Genomic DNA, 21061 nt, shown 5'->3' with positions numbered 1-21061 from the left:
TAAGTAAAATTTTAGTCTTTATAGTCATTTTAATTTTAGTGAATAACTCTATCACATACCATTTAATATGTGTGACATCTTAAATATATGGTGACAGACTAGATAAAGACAGATCCATTTGTTGTTATTCGTAAATTATTGACTTTCGAGGGAGATGTCGTCATTCCGTAGTAGGGACAGATACTTTTGTTTTGTCATGAAAATCTTTTCTCTTATCATGATTGTACTTTTATATAAGAGAGAACCAACAGTATTTTCTTGAATACATATTCTAGGTTGATCCTCAACAATTACAAAAGACATAATTAGGAGAATCAGGACATTGGCAAAGTGATCAAACTTATTCCTATTTCACAATCAGTTAAAATGATATATCGGCTTTAAGCCCATTTAGCCATAACCGACATCCCTCCGGCGCCAAGCAAGACGGCGGCGAAAGATTTGAGTTGAAGCTTAATGCTTCCCTGTAGCTTCGGACCCATGAAATCAGCGGCAAGAAGATCGACCAACGCCATGTAGATAAGTAGTCCAGCAGACGAAGCATTGAGTAATCCCACAGTAATAAGAGCACTCGGGCTATTCTCTTTGTATGTCTTCGCCAACCCGATCCCAAGAGCAATACCAAATGGAGTCGTCATGGAAAAGAAGAAAACCATTAATGCTTTCTTCAACGGCTTGTACTCTGCCTGTTACCATTTATGAAGTTATAGATATCTCATTCAATAAAAATATACGAATTTTGTTTACATGATGAACAAATAATATACCTGAAGAATGCAACCACCAAGTCCCATGCCTTCAAACATTTGATGGAAACAAAGAGCTGCCACCAGTGGCTTAATTGTGCATACGTCATTTGAGGCCCCAACTCCAAGTCCAATCACTATCGAGTGAACAACTATTCCAAGTTCCATTACCTAAAGTTACATAAAAAGGGATGATTTCATTTGTTTGTTAAAGAATATATACATTAAGACAAGTATGGTATTCCCTGTTTTTATTTAAAACTCACCATGGCGACAACACGATAACGAAGAAGTTGTGCTCCTATTGGGCCCTTTGGGCGATGATGGTGTCCATGTAAATGCGTCCCACCACCACCTGCCACGGCCATCTCGTGGTCTCCAGTGGTCGACTCACCACCTTCAGCTGATATTGCGTTGTTCTTGGTGGTATACATGCTTGTAGCCATGGAATCGACCATGAGTGTGAAAATGGCAGATAACATAGCAAGAAAGCCTGTAAACGGAAACTTATGCCATGGGTTATCAGACAAGCAAGGAGACCTTAACATGTCGAAAGAATCCGGCAAGACATGCATAAATCCGGTGGCCAAAATGATGCCTGAAGCAAAAGCTTTAACAATAACAAAAAGGTTACGATCTGGACTAAGGGCAGGGATGGAACGAGTGATTAGAGGTAGACATACGCCGATGATGCTAGTGATAAGGATTGCAGCGATGCCAATGATCTTCAAGGGCAAAGCCTTGGATTTGTTATTACAAGGGTTATTGGTTTCCTCTTCACATTGTGACAAGGCTTTGGTGCATAGAAATGCCATGAAGATGATGACAGTTGAGACCATTTTGGAAGTGGAAGCCATGGTTATTCAAGGTATCTAGTCAACTGTTTGGGATAAGTTTGAGTGAAGCTTATGACTTTTGAGGTTGCTGTATATAGATATATATAGAAACATATAGTTCGGTCATCGGTGTCTATATAATATATACAAACATTTGTGAGATCATGTGTTTGTATCGACCCTAAGAGGGAATAATATGGAATATTTTGATGAGATACGACGTTGGGGTGTTATTGGGTCAACTTCTTGGTGCATTGTTCATGGCACTCTAGCTGTACCTTTGTCAAAATAAAAAGTAATTTTAACTTAAGTTACATTATTGTTATATGATAGAGAAATTAAATATCCTTTTAATTTTTTTCTTACTTTATCTTTTTATATATCCATTTAAAATCATAACAAGTGTCCACAAATTTAATTAATTGTATCAAAATATGATATTTGTTATAATTTTATATGGGTAAAAGATAATTAGGAGGAAAAGATAGAACGATATTTGATCTATCTATATGATAATACCAGACGAATGTTTACGAGTTGCGCAAGTATGAAATTATCTAGTTAAAATAGAAAAAAATCTTGTATATTAAAAATAACTAAATCATTGTTATTTATAATTAAATAATAATTTTATAATAAATTTAAAAATAATTTTAAATATTGTATATTAAAAATAACTAATCATTATGTTGAACTATATCAAAAAATATAAGGTTGAAACCTGGAGTTGTACAGAGTTATTAGTTATAATAGAAAGAAATACAAGTTGTTAAAAATAACTAAATCATTATTGCTATCTATTAAATAATAACTTCATACTAATATAAAAAGTTTATCTTAAATATTATCATTAAGTTGAAGATACGATAAAAAACATCTTTTATAAGGTTATCACTTAAAATTTAATTAGTTATATGGTTGTAAAAGTCAACCAATTCAACCAAATACTTCGTAAGTTACTCGGACTCAACATAAATAAGAAGAAGTTGAATTACATGTGATAGAAAGCGTGGATGAAGTTCATAAAGATGTAGAAAAACTTACAAAAATAATTCATTATATGGTGGAAGAATCTAGAGAAAAAGAATTTGAACTGCAAGTACCAGAAGATATGCCTTATATAGATGAAGATATAACCTCCTTGAATGGTAATGATGATAACAAAGAAACCAATCCAATGAACATGTATCGTCCTAGAAATTAGAACATTTAAGGTGTAGATATATGTGGTTCTGGTCATGAATTTACGAGATGTTTGATAATAATTTTGAGTTTTGAATTTAATGATAACAAATTTACTTAATAATACATTAAAAAAAAAAGTTATAGGACATTTTCACACAAGGCTTCTGACATGATTTGGCCGGCCTGCTTAGGATGTATGGAATCGTTGTCGTCAAATGCTTAAAACTATCCAAAATAAATAAATAAATAAATTTAAAAAAACAAAAAAATTTGCCAAGGTGGATGAAATGGCGTTTCCGACCAACACGTTGAAGTAGTTTGCCTCTCAAATTGCATCCATGTCGATGTTAGAGTGCTACCTCAGCAAACCTGCCGACCACCCCGAGTCGGTTCCTTCCATCTTTATGTATGTTATTGTTTTTCCAAAACTAGATATTTTAGTTAATGTAAATTTAAAAGTTAATCATTAAATAACCAAAAATATGAGATAAATATATAACAAATGACTATTATTGAAAACTAAGTGACATGGTTATGTAAAATATAAATAAATAATTAAAATATCAATAAGTATATATATGTTAAAAATTGATTATATTTCTATCATTAACTTTAAATATAATAGTTCATATATTGTGTTGATGTAAAATGTTATAAATGTTTTTTAAAACTTATGGTAAGATAAACATAACTTAAAAGCATTTGGATGGTGTAAGATAAACATAACTTAGAACCACATTATTTGGATGGTCAATACCCAGAGGTATGAATAAATTAATTCAAATTATGAATTGTCGTTATTCTGAGTTATTGTTAGGATTAATTAATTATAAATTGACTTATCTAATCTTTTATTAATTTGACAATGATTATCATCCTAAATATCAATAACAGGTAATGTAATTTTTAATATTATTTTTAATTATCATCACTTTAAAATCTTTTTTTTTTTGTGTGAATTTTTAAATATATCATAACCATTAGCATTTAACTTTTGCACTTAATATCATCTTACTTTACAGAAATTACATATATTAGTTTGACAATATAAAAATGTACCGATAAAATAATAATGTTTGTTTATATATATATATATATATATATATATATATATATATATATATATATATATATATATATATATATATATATATATAGGAATTTAAGTATATTAGATTAAATTTGAAGGGTTAATATTAAAATAGAAATAAAAAAGCTTCTAAATAAAATCAAGTTAATATTATTTAAAATAGACAATTTACCTTAAATCAAATTAAAGAAATAATATCATATATGAATTATATCATATGCATATATAGATAAGCATAGATGTTTATATGAGACTAACATATGTTACCACTAAAATTAACAACATATTCTTAACAGCATATTGAGTTGTAGAGGTGATTTAAAAAAATGCAATTACTATCTAATGTCATCATACAGTTAACATTAAATTTCAATAAACCATTAACAATCATTCGTTAAAAAAGTTGTTTGAGTTGTAATAGTAAGCTAAAACCATTAACAATCATTCGTTAAAAAAGTTGTTTGAGTTGTAATCAGTATTCTAAAAGGTGTGTCATGGCACATGCAAATGCATACCATGGCGTGAGACATAACTTTGCCGTTACGAAATGCCTCATAACGTGGCGCGTGGCAAGGCTTGATCTGGTGTGATATGACGCGTTATGACGTATTATGGCGTGTGTTTTTTTATTTGCAACACGTTCTTTTGCTTTTTGTTATATATTTTCTAATCGGTGATACACGTATTGTAGTTATTGATCTAACACTTCTAAAAAATAGTTATATTTAATATAAATTTATATTTATGTGATAATATAATTTTAAATTAATACAAAATTGTTGTCTTACATCACGCCTTGAAAAACGTCATGACTCGTTAAGTTTACCTTAACTTTGCCGTCACGTCACGCCTCACACAATTTGAAGCAGTGATTATTATTGAAGCATAGATATGAATATAAAAAAAATACAAAAAGGTTTTCGGTTAAAGGAGATAAATGATATCTATAGATAAGATATCACTTTTCAAGTTATTTAATTTTTCTATTTCATGAATTTCCTCGAACTGCACCAATTTAAATACAACATCGAAACAGTCATTGATCTATTCATGCAATTATAATGACTCGTATCAGTTAAATAAATTTCTAAATATATGGTTTTGCGGAAGAAAGCCAATTACAAAATGGGCATGTTAACATTTTTCACATATTGTGAGTGAAAGTATACTTGACCATTTGGTAGACACATTTGGTATGTTTACTACTTCATTGCTAATTTTGAAAGGGAGATTAATCCATATGTGATCTTGTGTAGACATAATTCATTTGACTGTAATGGATTTATTGATTAGGAGTGCAGTTGATAATATTAGGAATAATGTCTCCATTTGGAAAAGTTTTCCTAAAATAATACAATATTTTAGACTTTTTACTCGGTAAGTAAGTGTTGATTCTCAAAAGGACTTACATTTTGATTGCAAAACAATGTGAAATTTCATTTATATGATGTTGAGTATGTCTTCGGAGTATAGAGAAATTTTTAATCGTTTAAGCAAAAACGATCAACATTATATTTGTTTTTCTAGTGAAGATCAATGGAATATAGCATCAGATGTTTGTAAAAAATTAAATTTTTTTATCAAGTGACTGAAAAAATTTCTGGTACCAAATATCTCACATCAAACATTTTCTTCCATCTTATTTGTAAGATGAAATTGTCATTGTTGAGTAGGAAAGTATCTCATAATGATGTTATTAAGTCTACCACATCAACTATGTTGATCAAATTTGAAAAGCATTGGAATGTGATACATAATGTTATGAGTGTAAGAATTGTCTTGGATACCGGGTATAAGTTAAATTTTATCAATTATTTCTTTCCAATGTTATATATGGAAGAAGCAAGAAGTGAGATTACGAAAATATGTAACATAATTACTGAGTTGTTTGAAGATTATAAAAAGAAACATGATAACAAACAAGGAGCTTTTTGGAATCTACAATATGCAACTAACATCTCAGAGGGAGAGGGTTCTGCTTTTATCAAATCAACATAGGAGTTAGATTTCAAAACTATGCTTTTTGAGGATGGGGGATTTGAAAAAATTAACTTGGGTGATTATTTAGCTGGAATGTTGTTACCGAATGAGGAAGGTATGTCATTTTTGACATGTTGATGTGATGGAAGTGAAATGGTTCTAAGTTTCCTATATTACAAAAAAGTACTAGAGATGTCTTAGCCATTCCAATTTCTATAGTTGCTTCAGAATTAACTTTTAGCATGAGAGGGAATAAGGTGACGAAATAACGTAGTCAAATAAAATAAAAAACAGTTGGGGTGTTAACCACTCTCACTCCATCAACAATAATAGTTTTTGAGTTGTTCCATCATTTTAACTTTATATTCTCACATTAGTGTGCTAATTAACCACACAAGCTTCATTAATAACTCATAAAGAAAACGATTTGCATTTTCATTGATTAGCATGTTTTTCATATTTTTCCTAAAGTAACTAAAGTTGGATTTTAAAGAAGGTTCAAGCCCTTCATATCATTATACTTTTTATGAGATTGTGTCATATCGAACATGTTTAGCTAACGACATCCACCACAAAATAGAACGGTGGGTGAAAAGGACACTCATTCAACGATCATTTTATAGGTCGTTTCCTTATACCCTCTTTAGAATATAATTTCGTGAATGAGGTCTACTGTTGATTACACAGACTTTTATTATACATATAGTAATTAATCTTATAATACATATATAATGGTGTATTTTAAAACATTTCGAAATACAATGTTTAAAATTACTTATCCAAACTAATCGATTATTTACTTAATCATTTAAACATTTAAAATTAATTATTTAATCAATTAATTAATTAAATATTTAAACCAAATTTGTAGATTTAATATTTTCCATTAATTAATCAATAAATTAAATTAATTATTAGATCCATAAGGATAATATTAATTAATCACATAATTAATCAATATATTATCTAAGATTATCTCTTAATATTTAGGAATTATAGTTAATAATATAAGATATGAAAAAAATAATCAGATTTTCGCAGAAGTCAAAACAAAAAATTACCAAATAACAACGAGATAAATCAGATTAGGCAGAAAATCCCAAAAATCTTGATCTTATTTGAGTTCACATCGTGATAGAGCCTCTGTCACGTCGTCATCACAGTTTAACAGAAAGATTTTTGTCCAGTTTAATGAATATGATTTTAATGTTAGACACACCAAGTAATTCTAATACCACTGATGGGTTTATTAGGTTACAACAAAAATGTTCAATGTGGAAAATCACTTAACATTTAAGAAAAGGGCACATGAAACCTAAAAGGATCTATGTCTTTCACTTTTTGAAGGCAACATACTTTGAATAAAAAAACGAACATAAACCTAGAAAATTTGAAATTAAGAAATCAAGGTTAAGAGTACATACCTTTGATTTGTTGTAGCAAAAAATCACTTCAATCCTTCCATTAAAGAGCTTGGAAAGCTGGCACTAAAAGGATAATGTCTCTAATGTCTCATATCCAAACCCTAGAACAAGATTATAATTGAGGAGATAAGAGGAGAGGTATAAATTTCATTCACATGCTCATTGGAAAGAGTAACCCACGAAGTGTAATTCCCAAGGGGTCATATTTATAGTTTAGGTAACTTGTAGGTAAAGCCATATTTGAAGTAATTAACTAAAAAATTTAATTTCAATTCAAATCATTTCCTTATGAACATCCAAGAGGTTTCTAGACACCTTTGAAAAGCTCTTAAAACCGTCCACCATTAGATGGTTCTAGAATTGTCTCTTTTCTTCAACTATTGATCGAACAATTTTAATTCACCCCGTGCACCTTTAATTATATCCAATTAATCTTAATTTAATTTTAGATTAATTCTGATTAATAATTAATCAATTTTAATTGATGTCATATTAATTTATTAATCATATAAATTAACAAATCAATTATTTAACAATTGGTCTTATATTAATTTATTAATCACATAATAAATTAACAAACCAACTATCTGTTTCTATTTAATATATTAATCATATAATATATTAGCAAATCATTTCCTCAGAATTTTTAATTAGTTTATTAATCATATACTAATATAAAAAATTATCCCCTCTCTCTCTCTCTCTCTCTCTCTCTACGAATTCCATTCCAATCAAGTTCTATTTATGAGGGCAACCCAAAATGACTTTGCTTCTAAATACAAGAGTATACCAATTTAGTTATGAGCATAGACACCTTAATCCAACAATTTATGCTCCAGTTCAATAAAAAACTATATATTATTCATCTGTAACAGACTGATGTAAATAGTTCAAGAGATTTGATGAGTAGTACGATGTGGTATCCCTTTTGCTATAAAGTATGACCATTAGTCTTCAAGGGGTTTATGAGAACATGAAGAATATGAGATTATAAGAAAGTGAAATAAAATCTTATGAGAAAAGGATTCACCAGATTTGTTTGAACTTCTTTAACCAAAAATGGGTAATCCATCAGAAACGAGGACATTCTATGAGTCATTCATCGACAACATGAAGGAGTAGTTTAATGTTTTAATATAATTAACATCATAACTACTATATAAATGTAAAAGTTGCTAGAATTCAAAAATATATTAGATATAAGAATTAAACACAAAGTACCAGATGTAACCATATTGTGCTAGACACAAATGAAAATATTATGTCATACATTAGTAAGATGGAACCAAGAGGTAAAGAAAAACGCCATTGTATGTTGAAAGGAACACAGAAAGGGATTTTCAAAAAAATGCAAGCTCAACTTAAATAAAAAGGAAGCATACAAATAAACAATTTTTTTCCATTATGGCATTGTGTGATACTAGAGGCAAAATTGTCCATCTTATCTGGCAGAGCTATTTAAAGATAGTGATTCATATATATATATATATATATATATATATATATATATATATATATATATATATATATATATATATATATTTATGCCTTTTAGTTTACAAAGTATGAGATAATAACATTGTATTTCATATAGGAGTAAAGAAGATTCAAAATAAGGAAATATTAGAGCTACTTGGAGCTCCAGATGAGATTACAAAGTTTACCACTTTTTAACTTATAATTAATTTTTCAATACTGTCGGATCATGTCATCTTTTAATATATTTTTTTTATTGGTTGTGAACCCTTAATGTAAGCATAAATATATTATTTCATTTTGATTTTATTATCATCTTGTCCTTTTTGACTATACTTAGATGAAATGAATGTACTTGCATATGTTCAAAAAAAAACTTAAGTATATTTCGGTAACATCCTAAAACTTAAGACCGGGTTCTTAAATCAATAAAGTAAATAAATGAAAAATGATTTATATATTTATAGCATCAAGGGATACACATATCACTAGTTGATAAGAAGTTTAGAAAGTTAGAAGGGGAAATAATATCATTTAAAAAGTTGAAGGGCCATAAGTGTAAAATTGGAAAAATAAGTTGACCAAATGGTTGACTCAGTTAGTAGAACGGACTACAAAAGTTATATAATGTTTGGAGAATGACTTATTATGCCTAAACTTATGTTAAAATAAAAAATATTGAGGTTTGTTGGGTTTTGGCCAAAATGCTCAAACTAGAGGGACCAAATGTCAAAAATAAAAAAGGAAAATAAGACGCACACCCTCTCATTTTATTTCCTAGATTCATGTTCTTTCATCCTAGAGACCATCTAATGAAAATTTCACCTTCTCCCTATATAAGGCATGATTCAATTAAGGAACTGAACATCCACACAATGAAAGGAAGAAAACAAGGGGTTACATGTAACACCCAGTTTTAAAAGTGTTTTGCTGCTTGGGGTTGCGGCCCAATTATCATTGCCATAGAGTTTAGGGCCTTGGCAGAGGAAGGATTTGGCCCAGTTCGGAGGTGGGAGTCATGGCATGAGTGATCCAAGTATTCGTTTGTGTATTCGGGAGCCAAGGGTATGATTGTAAACATATATCTCGGTATTTTATAGATTTTGAGTTATTAGGAGTGTAGGCCTTCTCGCCACCTTTTCATGGATATAAGGTTCGTTAGAAATGGACCTCAGATGAGGAAGTTATGGCACTTTGAAGTTATTGACAATTTTGGTCCCTAATGGAGATTAGTGGCAAGGTAATCCCATGCATGCAAGGAATGCATGCACGTGTTTGGCTGGGTATGCCAAACGTAAGCTGAGTTATGCCTAACATAGAAGGATGCATGGTCGCAGGTGGTTTGTGAGTATGTTTGTAACGCCCGTAGATCCGGGCTAGTCAATTTAGAGGTAATAGGGGTCGAAAATGACTTTTCGACAAAAGATTATTTAGAATAAATAATCTTAACCAAGTTGTAGAATATGTCACAAGGTTTCTGTACATATAAAGAGCGTCGAAATCCGAGTTATAACGAAGAAGTTATGACCCGTTAAAGTTTCGCGACGGAACCGGTACGACACCTGGAAGCGTAAATAGTGATTTTACGATGGAGGACTTTTTAGCCTTAGTGATCTAAACAAAATTCATAGAATATGTTAAACCGAGAAAATCCATAACAAGAACGCCCAAATCTGACTCCGTATGAAAAAGTTATGATTTTTCTAAGATTCGGCTTAGCAGTGCACGACCTGAAACTCGAATTTTAGTTCGAGCAGTTTTTGTCTTACGTGACTTGAATAGAGTTGAAGATCTCATTAATAGGAACTTAACAGTAAAAAGACAGACGAAAACAGAGTCCGTATGAAGGAGTTACGAATTCTTCGTGGTCATTTAACAGTCTAACCGCCTCGTACTGTTAAATTTAAGATCGGTCGAGAATTAGCCAATGGAGTCAAAATGAAAGTTGTAGATATTATTTTTACCTACGCGTGGATATAAATAACGTCAAAAACGAAGGTCGTATGTGAAAGTTACAGATATTAGAAGTCGGAAGTGTGCTGTGCGAATATGGGTGATGTGGCACAATCTTAGCCATTGCTTTCTCCCCAAGTGTTGCCACTAGATGGTGACATGTGGCACCAAGTTCAGCCATTTTCACCCTATAAATACAACCTCTCCCACCCTCATTTTCTTCACACCTTTCTCATTCTTTCTTCTCTTTACTCTCTCTCTTTAGAACCTCTCTCTAGCCCCGAAACCCCCCGAAAAGCCTAAGGAACCTCCCTAGCACGAGGCGGAAGCCCCTGAGTGCTCGACGGCTCCGAGAAGAAGAGCTTTTCCCCATGGAAATGCTGCTCCAAGCAAATCCTGGTTTTCTGTAAAACCCGTTGTAAGTGAGCTACGCCTACGCTATTTTTAATATAGCTTTTATTTAATTTTATTAACGTTATTAAGAACATATTATAAGTAATTGGACTATTATTATGGGTTATATAAGTATTATTTAATGGTTATATAATAGTAATAATAGCTAGACTATTAATTAGTCTCGGTGAATAATAGACTAAACTCTAGTGGTAATAATACTAGGTTTCGTCGAAGGAAAATATCTTTTTTCAAGAAGTAAAGCGCTTTCTGAGTTCGGAATCACCACCTTTTCAAGTGAGTGCATAGTTACTTTCATCTTACACATAGATTTGAAGTATTTTATATAAATTACATGCTATGTGTGCATATTATCTGAGTACTTGTTGTCTATGCTAAATGAACGATTTTATACATGTTTTAAATGATTTAAACTGTATATGTATTTTATATCTACGATAATGTTGGGGTAAACAATGGTAGATATAATAGATGGAATATGAATTGAATGATGAGTTGAGAGGTGTTATAGACCACGAGGTGAGGGTGAGAGGTGGACAATGTGAGAAGCCTTTTTCCCAAATGATGGCCCCGTCATTCAGCAGAGTATGGATGACAACCATGGACTATTCTAGACAGTCCAGTGGAACACTAGCTGGCTCGCAACCTGTAGGTGTTGTGAACGATGTGTTCACCCGATGTACTCTAAACCTTGGTGATTATACAGACTTGATGCCTAAACCCTGGTGATCATGCGGACTTGATGCCTAAACTCTAGTGATCATTCAGACTTGATGCCTAAACCTTGGTGACCATGAAGACTTGATGCCTAAACCCTGGCGAATATTCAGACTTAGTGCCCGTTGTTTAAACCGTGGCTACGATGGAATTTGTGCCGATTCCTTAGGATGATCCTTAGGAATGAATGAACGAGGAATAGCTGATTCTTAGGGTAGATCCTTAAGATTAAAGACGATAATGGTGATGGGTAATTGGGTTGATTGTTTGATTTTTTAAACATAATAATTATATTATTGTGGGTTGAAAACCCTATGTACTCACCAGGTTTCCCAACCTGACCCACTCAGTTTATTTATATCACAGGTGTTGATATGAAGTCACATTACACTGAGAGATTAAAGAGATGTAGATCACTAGTGTAAATAAATGTAAGTTCTGTTTATGCTTATGTTTCTCTATTGACGATGACATCCCAAACGTTTTAAAATGAATAAAATACGTTTATTCGAAAATATTTTGATAACGTATTTATCGTATTTTTTTGGGAACAAATTCCACAACATTTTTATGAAAAGAAGTACTTTGATTTTTATAAAGCATAAACAAAATCGGTCTTTTCTGGCCGTGAAAATGGGGATGTCACAGTTGGTATCAGAGCATTAGTTTAAGCGAACTAGAAATTTGATGATTTCTAGACTTAAACTTAGAATGCTAAGCGATGATTGTGAGGTGTGAGCACTAGCTTATTTAAGGAACTGTGGCTAAAATGCTTTTATGTGCTAAATGCTTTGTGCCTGACATGCTATTGTTTGTTCGGATCTATGGTCTGTTGCCGACCGGATCTGGAAACCTTATGTGTTTAGGATTCTAAACATACGAATATGATATTAGAACTAGCATATAAACGTTTCAGAGTGATAAGGATGATTTAAACGTCGATCCTAAATAAAGATCTAGATTCACCTCATTCGGTGTATAGATCAAGATGGCAAGGACCCGTAACGGGAACGTGAATACAAATGGGAACCGAAACCAACCCCCAGTGATTGAGCGAATACCGGTTGTGGTAGCCATTGGTGAGCCAATAACGATGACCGGAGTGCAAGCGATTTATCCAGGCGATGTTGGATCGTCAAATTGAGGAAACCAGACGTTTGCTCCAGCAAAATTGAGACGAAGCGACCATACAGATCGAACAACCCGAGTTGAACGAAGGGCAGACTGAGGAGGGAAACTACAGTAGGACCGTTGGTTAAGCCAACCCACCGATAGTTAGGCAAAACCACCATGATGGAGGAAATAATGGATGTGGATGCAAATACAAGGATTTCATGGCGTCCAAACCACCGAGTCTATCTAGAAGCCCGACGCCGGTGGAAGTCATGAACTGGATCTACGCGATGGAGACGATATTTGAGAGTTGCGAGTGTAGCAACAGGCAAAAGACCGCTCTTGCGGTTCCTCTGTTGAAATCTGGAGTACTAAGCTGGTGGAAGCTACTAGCTGATTCGATGCCTAAAGGAGAAGCGAGCAAGATGTTGTGGGAAGATTTTCTGGTGCAGCTAAAGATGTAGTACTGCTCTGAGCAGGATCTTCTGGAGATCAACAATGAGTTCCAGAATCTAAAGAAGGGAAGGATGAGTGTCATCGAGTATGCTGCAAGTTTTACGGAGAAAATGAAGTTTGTTCCTTACCTAGTTCCAACTGAGCTCTCCAAGGTCAACAAGTTTGCCCATGGATTACCAGCAGACTTTGGACCAATGGTCAAGCAAGCAACCACTTTGAAAGGAGCCATCTGGGCAGCTAGGAATGTTGAAACCCAGATTAGGGAAAAGGGTCTGGAGAGAGCTGAAGTTAGCGAGAAAAGGAAGCATGAAGGATCTTCAAAGTCCAACAAAGAAAGGAAATTCTCAAATACTGAAGAAGGAGGAGGAGGTGAAGCCAAGTGGTGCGAAAAGTGTAAAAAGAAGCACTCCGGGAATTGTAGCGAGGATGTGAATTGCTATAAATGTGGAAAGATAGGGCATTACGCCATCAAGTGTGCGTCCAACAAGAAGGTGTGCTATGGATGTAACAAAGAAGGGTATATTTCTAGGGACTGCCCAAAGAAAAACGAGGCAGCAAGACCAAACACACCACCAAGGCCAAGAGCATTCCACATGATCCTCGATGAAGCAGAGAACCATGCGAGGAATCAAGGATAAGGACTTCATATCCGAAGATCAAGTTAAGCAGTAGCCATAGTATTGTATGATGTAGCCTATTAGAGGCATAGTCTAGGGTGAACTTGAACACATATGTAATAGTTTCGAGAAATAATAAAGCCCTCGTTTTGTTATCTAATGTGTTAAACTGTTATATGATTTGTCCTATATGGTGACTTCGAAAATTGCGAGATAATACTTAGGACGAGTATGAGTAGGTGTGAAAGGTAGTAGATGCATATACTACCGAATGCACATGACTCATGCTTGGATTAGAGAAAGTCACAAGGTTACCAAGAAGCTAATAATTGATTCCGTTTTATTCAAGGATGTCGTTACCATCATTTCGGTAATGACTAAGAAGATTGTTGTTATTCCGACCCTAGTGGTCATATCAAATTGAGTCCGACTACAATGAGTATGATACATGGTTCTTAGAACCAAGTTCGATGTAGCATCTAACTTAAACCAAAAGATTGAAATGAAAGCTAACCCAGGGCGATCAGTAGAAGTATCGAGATGATTGTTAAAGAAGTTGGTAGCTAGAAATGCTACATATTGAAATGTGATTGTATCACATTAGAACATGAAGGAAGGTATACTCTGTTTTTGAATTTGACTCTAAAAGACCTGAGTCCAAGCATTGCAACATACGATGATATGTCATTAGAATATGACACATCGTTCCATTGTAGTAACAAAAGAACTTATCTCAAGTTCGTATCTAGTAAGGATCGAGATTGTTACTTGAAGGTCATAATTTGATGTCTAGCCTGAGGTAGAGAGCAGGTGCACGATCGAGTACTGCTTACAGTCAATGAGTCTAAAAGATGGTCTTGAAGGAATATAGAAGTTATAATTATCACCTATGATGAAAAGATGACGTATGGAGTCATTATCCGAGCCCTGTTTCATTGATGATTCCGGCACGTAATCTTCCTAAGGGGGAGATAATTGTAACGCCCGTAGATCCGGGCTAGTCAATTTAGAGGTAATAGGGGTCGAAAATGACTTTTCGACAAAAGATTATTTAGAATAAATAATCTTAACCAAGTTGTAGAATATGTCACAAGGTTTCTGTACATATAAAGAGCGTCGAAATCCGAGTTATAACGAAGAAGTTATAACCCGTCAAAGTTTCGCGACGGAACCGGCACGACACCGGGAAGCGTAAATAGTGATTTTACGATGGAGGACTTTTTAGCCTTAGTGATCTAAACAAAAGTCATAGAATATGTTCAACCGAGAAAATCCATAAAAAGAACGCCCAAATCTGACTTCGTATGAAGAAGTTATGATTTTTCTAAGATTCGGCTTAGCAGTGCACGACCTGAAACTCAAATTTTAGTTCGAGCGGTTTTTGTCTTACGTGACTTAAATAGAGTTGAAGATCTCATTAATAGGAACTTAACAGTAAAAAGACAGACGAAAACAGAGTCCGTATGAAGGAGTTACGAATTCTTCGTGGTCATTTAACAGTCTAACCGCCTCGTACTGTTAAATTTAAGATCGGTCGAGAATTAGCCGATGGAGTCAAAATGAAAGTTGTAGATATTATTTTTACCTACGCGTGGATATAAATAACGTCAAAAACGGAGGTCGTATGTGAAAGTTACAGATATTAGAAGTCGGAAGTGTGCTGTGCGAAAATGGGTGATGTGGCACAATCTTGGCCATTGCTTTCTCCCCAAGTCTTGCCACTAGATGGTGACATGTGGCACCAAGTTCAGCCATTTTCACCCTATAAATACAACCTCTCCCACCCTCATTTTCTTCACACCTTTCTCATTCTTTCTTCTCTTTACTCTCTCTCTTTAGAACCTCTCTCTAGCCCCGAAACCCCCCGAAAAGCCTAAGGAACCTCCCTAGCACGAGGCGGAAGCCCCTGAGTGCTCGACGGCTCCGAGAAGAAGAGCTTTTCCCCACGGAAATGCTGCTCCAAGCAAATCCTGGTTTTCTGTAAAACCCGTTGTAAGTGAGCTATGCCTACGCTATTTTTAATATAGCTTTTATTTAATTTTATTAACGTTATTAAGAACATATAATAAGTAATTGGACTATTATTATGGGTTATATAAGTATTATTTAATGGTTATATAATAGTAATAATAGCTAGACTATTAATTAGTCTCGGTGAATAATAAACTAAACTCTAGTGGTAATAATAGTAGGTTTCGTCGAAGGAAAATATCTTTTTTCAAGAAGTGAAGCGCTTTCTGAGTTCGGAATCACCACCTTTTCAAGTGAGTACATAGTTACTTTCATCTTACACATAGATATGAAGTATTTTATATAAATTACATGCTATGTGTGCATATTATCTGAGTACTTGTTGTCTATGCTAAATGAACGATTTTATACATGTTTTAAATGATTTAAACTGTATATGTATTTTATATCTACGATAATGTTGGGGTAAACAATGGTAGATATAATAGATGGAATATGAATTGAATGATGAGTTGAGAGGTGTTATAGACCACGAGGTGAGGGTGAGAGGTGGACAATGTGAGAAGCCTTTTTCCCAAATGATGGCCCCGTCATTCAGCAGAGTATGGATGACAACCACGGACTATTCTAGACAGTCCAGTGGAACACTAGCTGGCTCGCAACCTGTAGGTGTTGTGAGCGATGTGTTCACCCGATGTACTCTAAACCCTGGTGATCATACAAACTTGATGCCTAAACCCTGGTGATCATGCGGACTTGATGCCTAAACCCTAGTGATCATGCAGACTTGATTCCTAAACCTTGGTGACCATGAAGACTTGATGCCTAAACCCTGACGACTATGCAGACTTAGTGCCCGTTGTGTAAACCGTGGCCATGATGGAATTTGTGTCGATTCCTTAGGATGATCCTTAGGAATGAATGAACGAGGAATAGCTGATTCTTAGGGTAGATCCTTAAGATTAAAGACGATAATGGTGATGGGTAATTGGGTTGATTGTTTGATTTTTTAAACATAATAATTATATTATTGTGGGTTGAAAACCCTATGTAGTCACCAGGTGTCCCAACCTGACCCACTCAGTTTATTTATATCACAGGTGTTGATATGAAGTCACGTTACACTAAGAGATTAAAGAGATGTAGATCACTAGTGTAAATAAATGTAAGTTCTATTTATGCTTATGTTTATGTATTGACGATGACATTACAAACGTTTTAAAATGAATAAAATATGTTTATTCGAAAATATTTTGATAACGTATTTATCGTATTTTTTTGGGAACAAATTCTGCAACAATTTTATGAAAAGAAGTACTCTGATTTTTATATAGCATAAACAAAATTGGTCTTTTCTAGCCGTGAAAATGAGGATGTCACAATGTCGGGCGTACTAAAGGTATGTTGGGCGTACTCCATTCAGACCAAAACCCTAATTTTTAGGGTTTGGCACTATATAAGGAACATTATGCCTCAAAGACCAACCACTCTCTCACTCTTAGATAGTTTTCATGAAACCCTAATCTCTTTTTGGTGTGTTTTGAGCTTAGAATATCATTTTGCAGTGCATATTGGTGTTCTGAAGGAAGGTGGCCATTGTTGAAGCATCATCAAAGGAGCAAGGACTGATAGATCCAAAACCTTATCAACATTTGGCATTCATATAAGGTATAAAACTTTGAACTTGGTGTTTATTTTCTTAGATCACTTGAAGTATGGGTTTTTGTACCTTTTTGTTCCCAAGGATGAAGCTTTATGTTTCAAATCTGTTTCCTAGGCTTAGGGTTGCCACCCTTGGTGCTATTTGAGTCCCTAAGGAAGAAAGTTTCCATCTTTAAGGTCTTGATGTGTTCATGCAAGATTTAAGACCATGTTTATGGAAGTAGGATACCATTTTGTTGTTTGGGCTTATGTGGGGCATGCAAAGTCACCAAGTCACTAACTTTATGGATCAGGACAGCTAGTAGAGCTCGGATCTATGGTTTAGACTAGTTGTTGGGAGCATTAAGTGATTAATGGTATAAGTGGCTTAACAGAACAATGCGATGGGCGTACAAGCATGTATGCGTAACATACAATCCAAAAAGCATGTACACGCAATGTACAGCCGAGTATGCCCCGCGTACTCAGGCAATAGACGAGTTTTTGTTTTTGGCCTCGGTTTGGGTGTATCACCGTAAATTTTCAGACAAATTTTTTCATTTAAAATCACATTAATCTCATTAACAAAATCACAAAAATTTCCAAAAATATCCAGTTATCAAAAACACATTTTCATAAATTTTTAAAAACACAATCCAAGATCCTCCAAAACATATCTCCAACTCGTGTGTGTACAATCAAGTCGGTGCCATCCCATGAGCCTAAGAAGTACCTGAAACACATAACACATAACACTATAAGCATGAAGCTTAGTGAGTTCCCCAAAATACCACACATATCTCATTAGCCTCTCATGTCTATGCTCAAATAAGACCCTCCTGTCAATGTGTCCCAGTGGGACCTTCTGGTCCTACAACTCGGGTGGACCCTCTGGTCCTAGCTTAGTAATCTTAGAATAATACACAATATAAATCACAAATACATAATGCATGATATCACAATACTCAATGAAAGCACATAAGGCCCTCCGGTCACACAAAGATTACCACTATAGGTAAGTATAGTGAGAAGACTCACCTTGTAAGCTAGCAAGCAAATAAACCTCATACACGAATCTCTGAACTAGCCTCTACCTAACACATAGGATAATTATCTCTAATTAACACTTAAATCACGACTCTGCATAAACTAAGTTATTTTCTTTCTCAAACTCTTGGAATGGGTAAAAGACCATTTTACCCCTCCATGATCCTCATAATCCCTGTCTTGACCAAACCCTAAACTCAACAGAAGTCAACACTCGAGTGAACAATCTATGTTGACCTGACTCGCCGAGTGCATCTATGTGACTTGCCGAGTCCCCTTGTTCCTTCATAAATGTCGTGAAAACCCAACTTAACTCGTCAAGTTGTCTCATTAACTCACCGAGTTACCCATGTCTAGACTCATCGGGGAAAACCCTAGTCGACTCGTCGAGTCAGCTCATTGACTCAACAAGTCCATTCAAACTATATTCTTATTCAAATGTTTTAAGGAAGATTTATAATTCCAAACTCTAGATCTAGCCTCCCAAGGCTCGAATGTCATGTAAAGCTGCAAGCTTTTACGTTCATGCATGGCATATTAGGCTCATAATGCCAATACAAACTCCAACAAGGGTTATATGCACAAAAGTTTGTCTCTAGCTCAATAAAGCTCGAATCTTTGGGCTCGCAAGTCCTCCTACAATCCATATCTAAGGTTTCGGCCTCATGATATGCTTAAATAACTCATTTTCAAAAGATGGATGGGAGAAAACCCTAAAAACCTCCTTAAACTAAGATCTCACAAAGGAAAGGTAAAGATATAAGCTTTTTACCTTTGCACTAAAGCTAATCATTGAAGAACTCTGGATCTACAACCCCTCCTTGATCAAACACACCAAGCTCTCCAAACTTCCTTCCAATGATGCACAAAACCACTCAATTTAGCCTCTCTCTTTCTTTCTCTCTCTCTCTCTCCTCTCTCTATCTCTCTCTCATAAATCAATCTGATTGATTAGGGTTTCACACAGGGGAGTTGGGTAGCTGGTGAGGCGAAAAAGGCGGGCTTAAGGTCCTTTAAATACGACCCAACCCAAGAGATCTAGGGTTTCTTCTCACAACACCAACTCACCAAGTTGGTTTCTCCAACTCGTTGAGTTGGTTTCTCCAACTCGTTGAGTTGGTTTCTCCAACTCGTTGAGTTGGTTGTAAACGCACGTGGCCAATTCGTCTCTACTTGACGAGTTGGAGCACCCACTCGTAGAGTTGCTCAATTAACTCATAAATAAATATATAAATATTATACATGGGAGTCGGGATGTTACAATTCTCCCCCACTAGAATCAAACTTCTCCCTCGAAGTCATGCTTCGAAAATGACTCTCGATACTGCTCGCACATCTCGGACTCCGGTTCCCAAGTCCACTCGGATTCCTTCCGATGTTGCCACTCTTGAACCAGGGGCACCTCTTTATTCCTCAAAACTTTCACTTTCCGTTCCAAGATCGCTATCAACCTCTGAATGTAATTCATGATCACATCTACCTGAATGTCCTTTAGTGGTACCACCATCGTTTCATCGGCTACACACTTCCTCAACCGAGACACGTGGAAGGTGTTATGAATCTGGCTCAACTCTGTAGGTAGCTCCAACCGGTAAGCTACCTTACCCACTCTGGCGGTCACTCTGAAAGGACCAATGTATCTAGGGCCTATATTGCCTCGTTTCCTGAATTGGATCACCCATTTCCATGGGGATACCTTAAGGAGGACAAAATATCTAACCTGGAACTCTAACTTGAACCATCGTCGGTCTGTGTAACTCTTCTGACAACTCTGGGCTGTTAGTAACCTCTGTCTGACCTGTTGAATCTGCTCGGTCATCTTTAGCACTATCTTAGTGTCACCCATCACTAGCTGCCCTACCTCTCCCAAACAGATGGGAGTCCAATAACTCCTCCCATATAAGAGCTCAAAGGGAGGCATACTAATACTAGAATGGTGGTTTTTGTTGTAAGAAAACTCAGCCAAGGGAAAATAGGTGTCCCAACTTCCTCCGAAATCCATAAGACATGCACGTACCATGTCCTCAAGTGTCTGAATCGTCCGCTCACTCTGCCCGTCTGTCTGTGGGTGGTATGTGGTACTAAAATGCAACCGGGTACCTAACTCCTCATGAAACTTCTTCCAGAATTTGGAAGTAAGCACTCATCACAATCTGACACTATCGAGGTCAACACTCCATATTGTGCTACCACCTCTCTCATATAAATCTCGGCTAGTTTATCAATAGAAGAGCTCTCACTGATAGCGAGGAGGTGAGCACTCTTCGTCAACCAGTCCACAATCACCCATATCGTGTCAACCCTACGTGTAGTCCTCAGTACCTTGGTGATGAAATCCATAGAAATTTGTTCCCACTTCCACTAGGGAATCTCTAGAGGCTGTAACGGGCCATGT

General features: G+C 35.0%; 1 protein-coding gene across 1 annotated transcript; it reads right to left on the bottom strand.

The window, feature by feature from the left end:
- Positions 1-241: 241 nt before the first annotated feature.
- LOC145033630 (putative zinc transporter 10) lies at positions 242-1681 on the bottom strand. The gene is made up of 3 exons (XM_078982209.1): positions 1013-1681; positions 768-917; positions 242-686 (listed from the first exon to the last, which is right to left on the bottom strand). The coding sequence occupies exons 1-3, from the start codon at positions 1601-1603 to the stop codon at positions 381-383; spliced, it is 1047 nt and encodes a 348-aa protein (XP_078838335.1). The 5' UTR covers positions 1604-1681; the 3' UTR covers positions 242-380.
- Positions 1682-21061: the final 19380 nt, after the last annotated feature.

This window comes from Lactuca saligna, chromosome 3, assembly GCF_052625555.1.
Source record: "Lactuca saligna cultivar CGN05327 chromosome 3, ASM5262555v1, whole genome shotgun sequence".
Classification (NCBI taxonomy): domain Eukaryota; kingdom Viridiplantae; phylum Streptophyta; class Magnoliopsida; order Asterales; family Asteraceae; genus Lactuca; species Lactuca saligna.
The sequence above is the reverse complement of the archived record's forward strand: the minus strand, read 5'-3'. Positions and strand labels throughout refer to the sequence as shown.

Coding starts and splice junctions, on each gene's coding strand:
- LOC145033630 (XM_078982209.1), bottom strand. CDS start 1,603: ATGGCTTCCACTTCCAAAATGGTCTCAACTGTCATCATCTTCATGGCA. Junction 918..1,012: donor GTTATCGTGTTGTCGCCATG/GTGAGTTTTAAA, acceptor ATGTAACTTTAG/GTAATGGAACTTGGAATAGT. Junction 687..767: donor TTGGTGGTTGCATTCTTCAG/GTATATTATTTG, acceptor AAATGGTAACAG/GCAGAGTACAAGCCGTTGAA.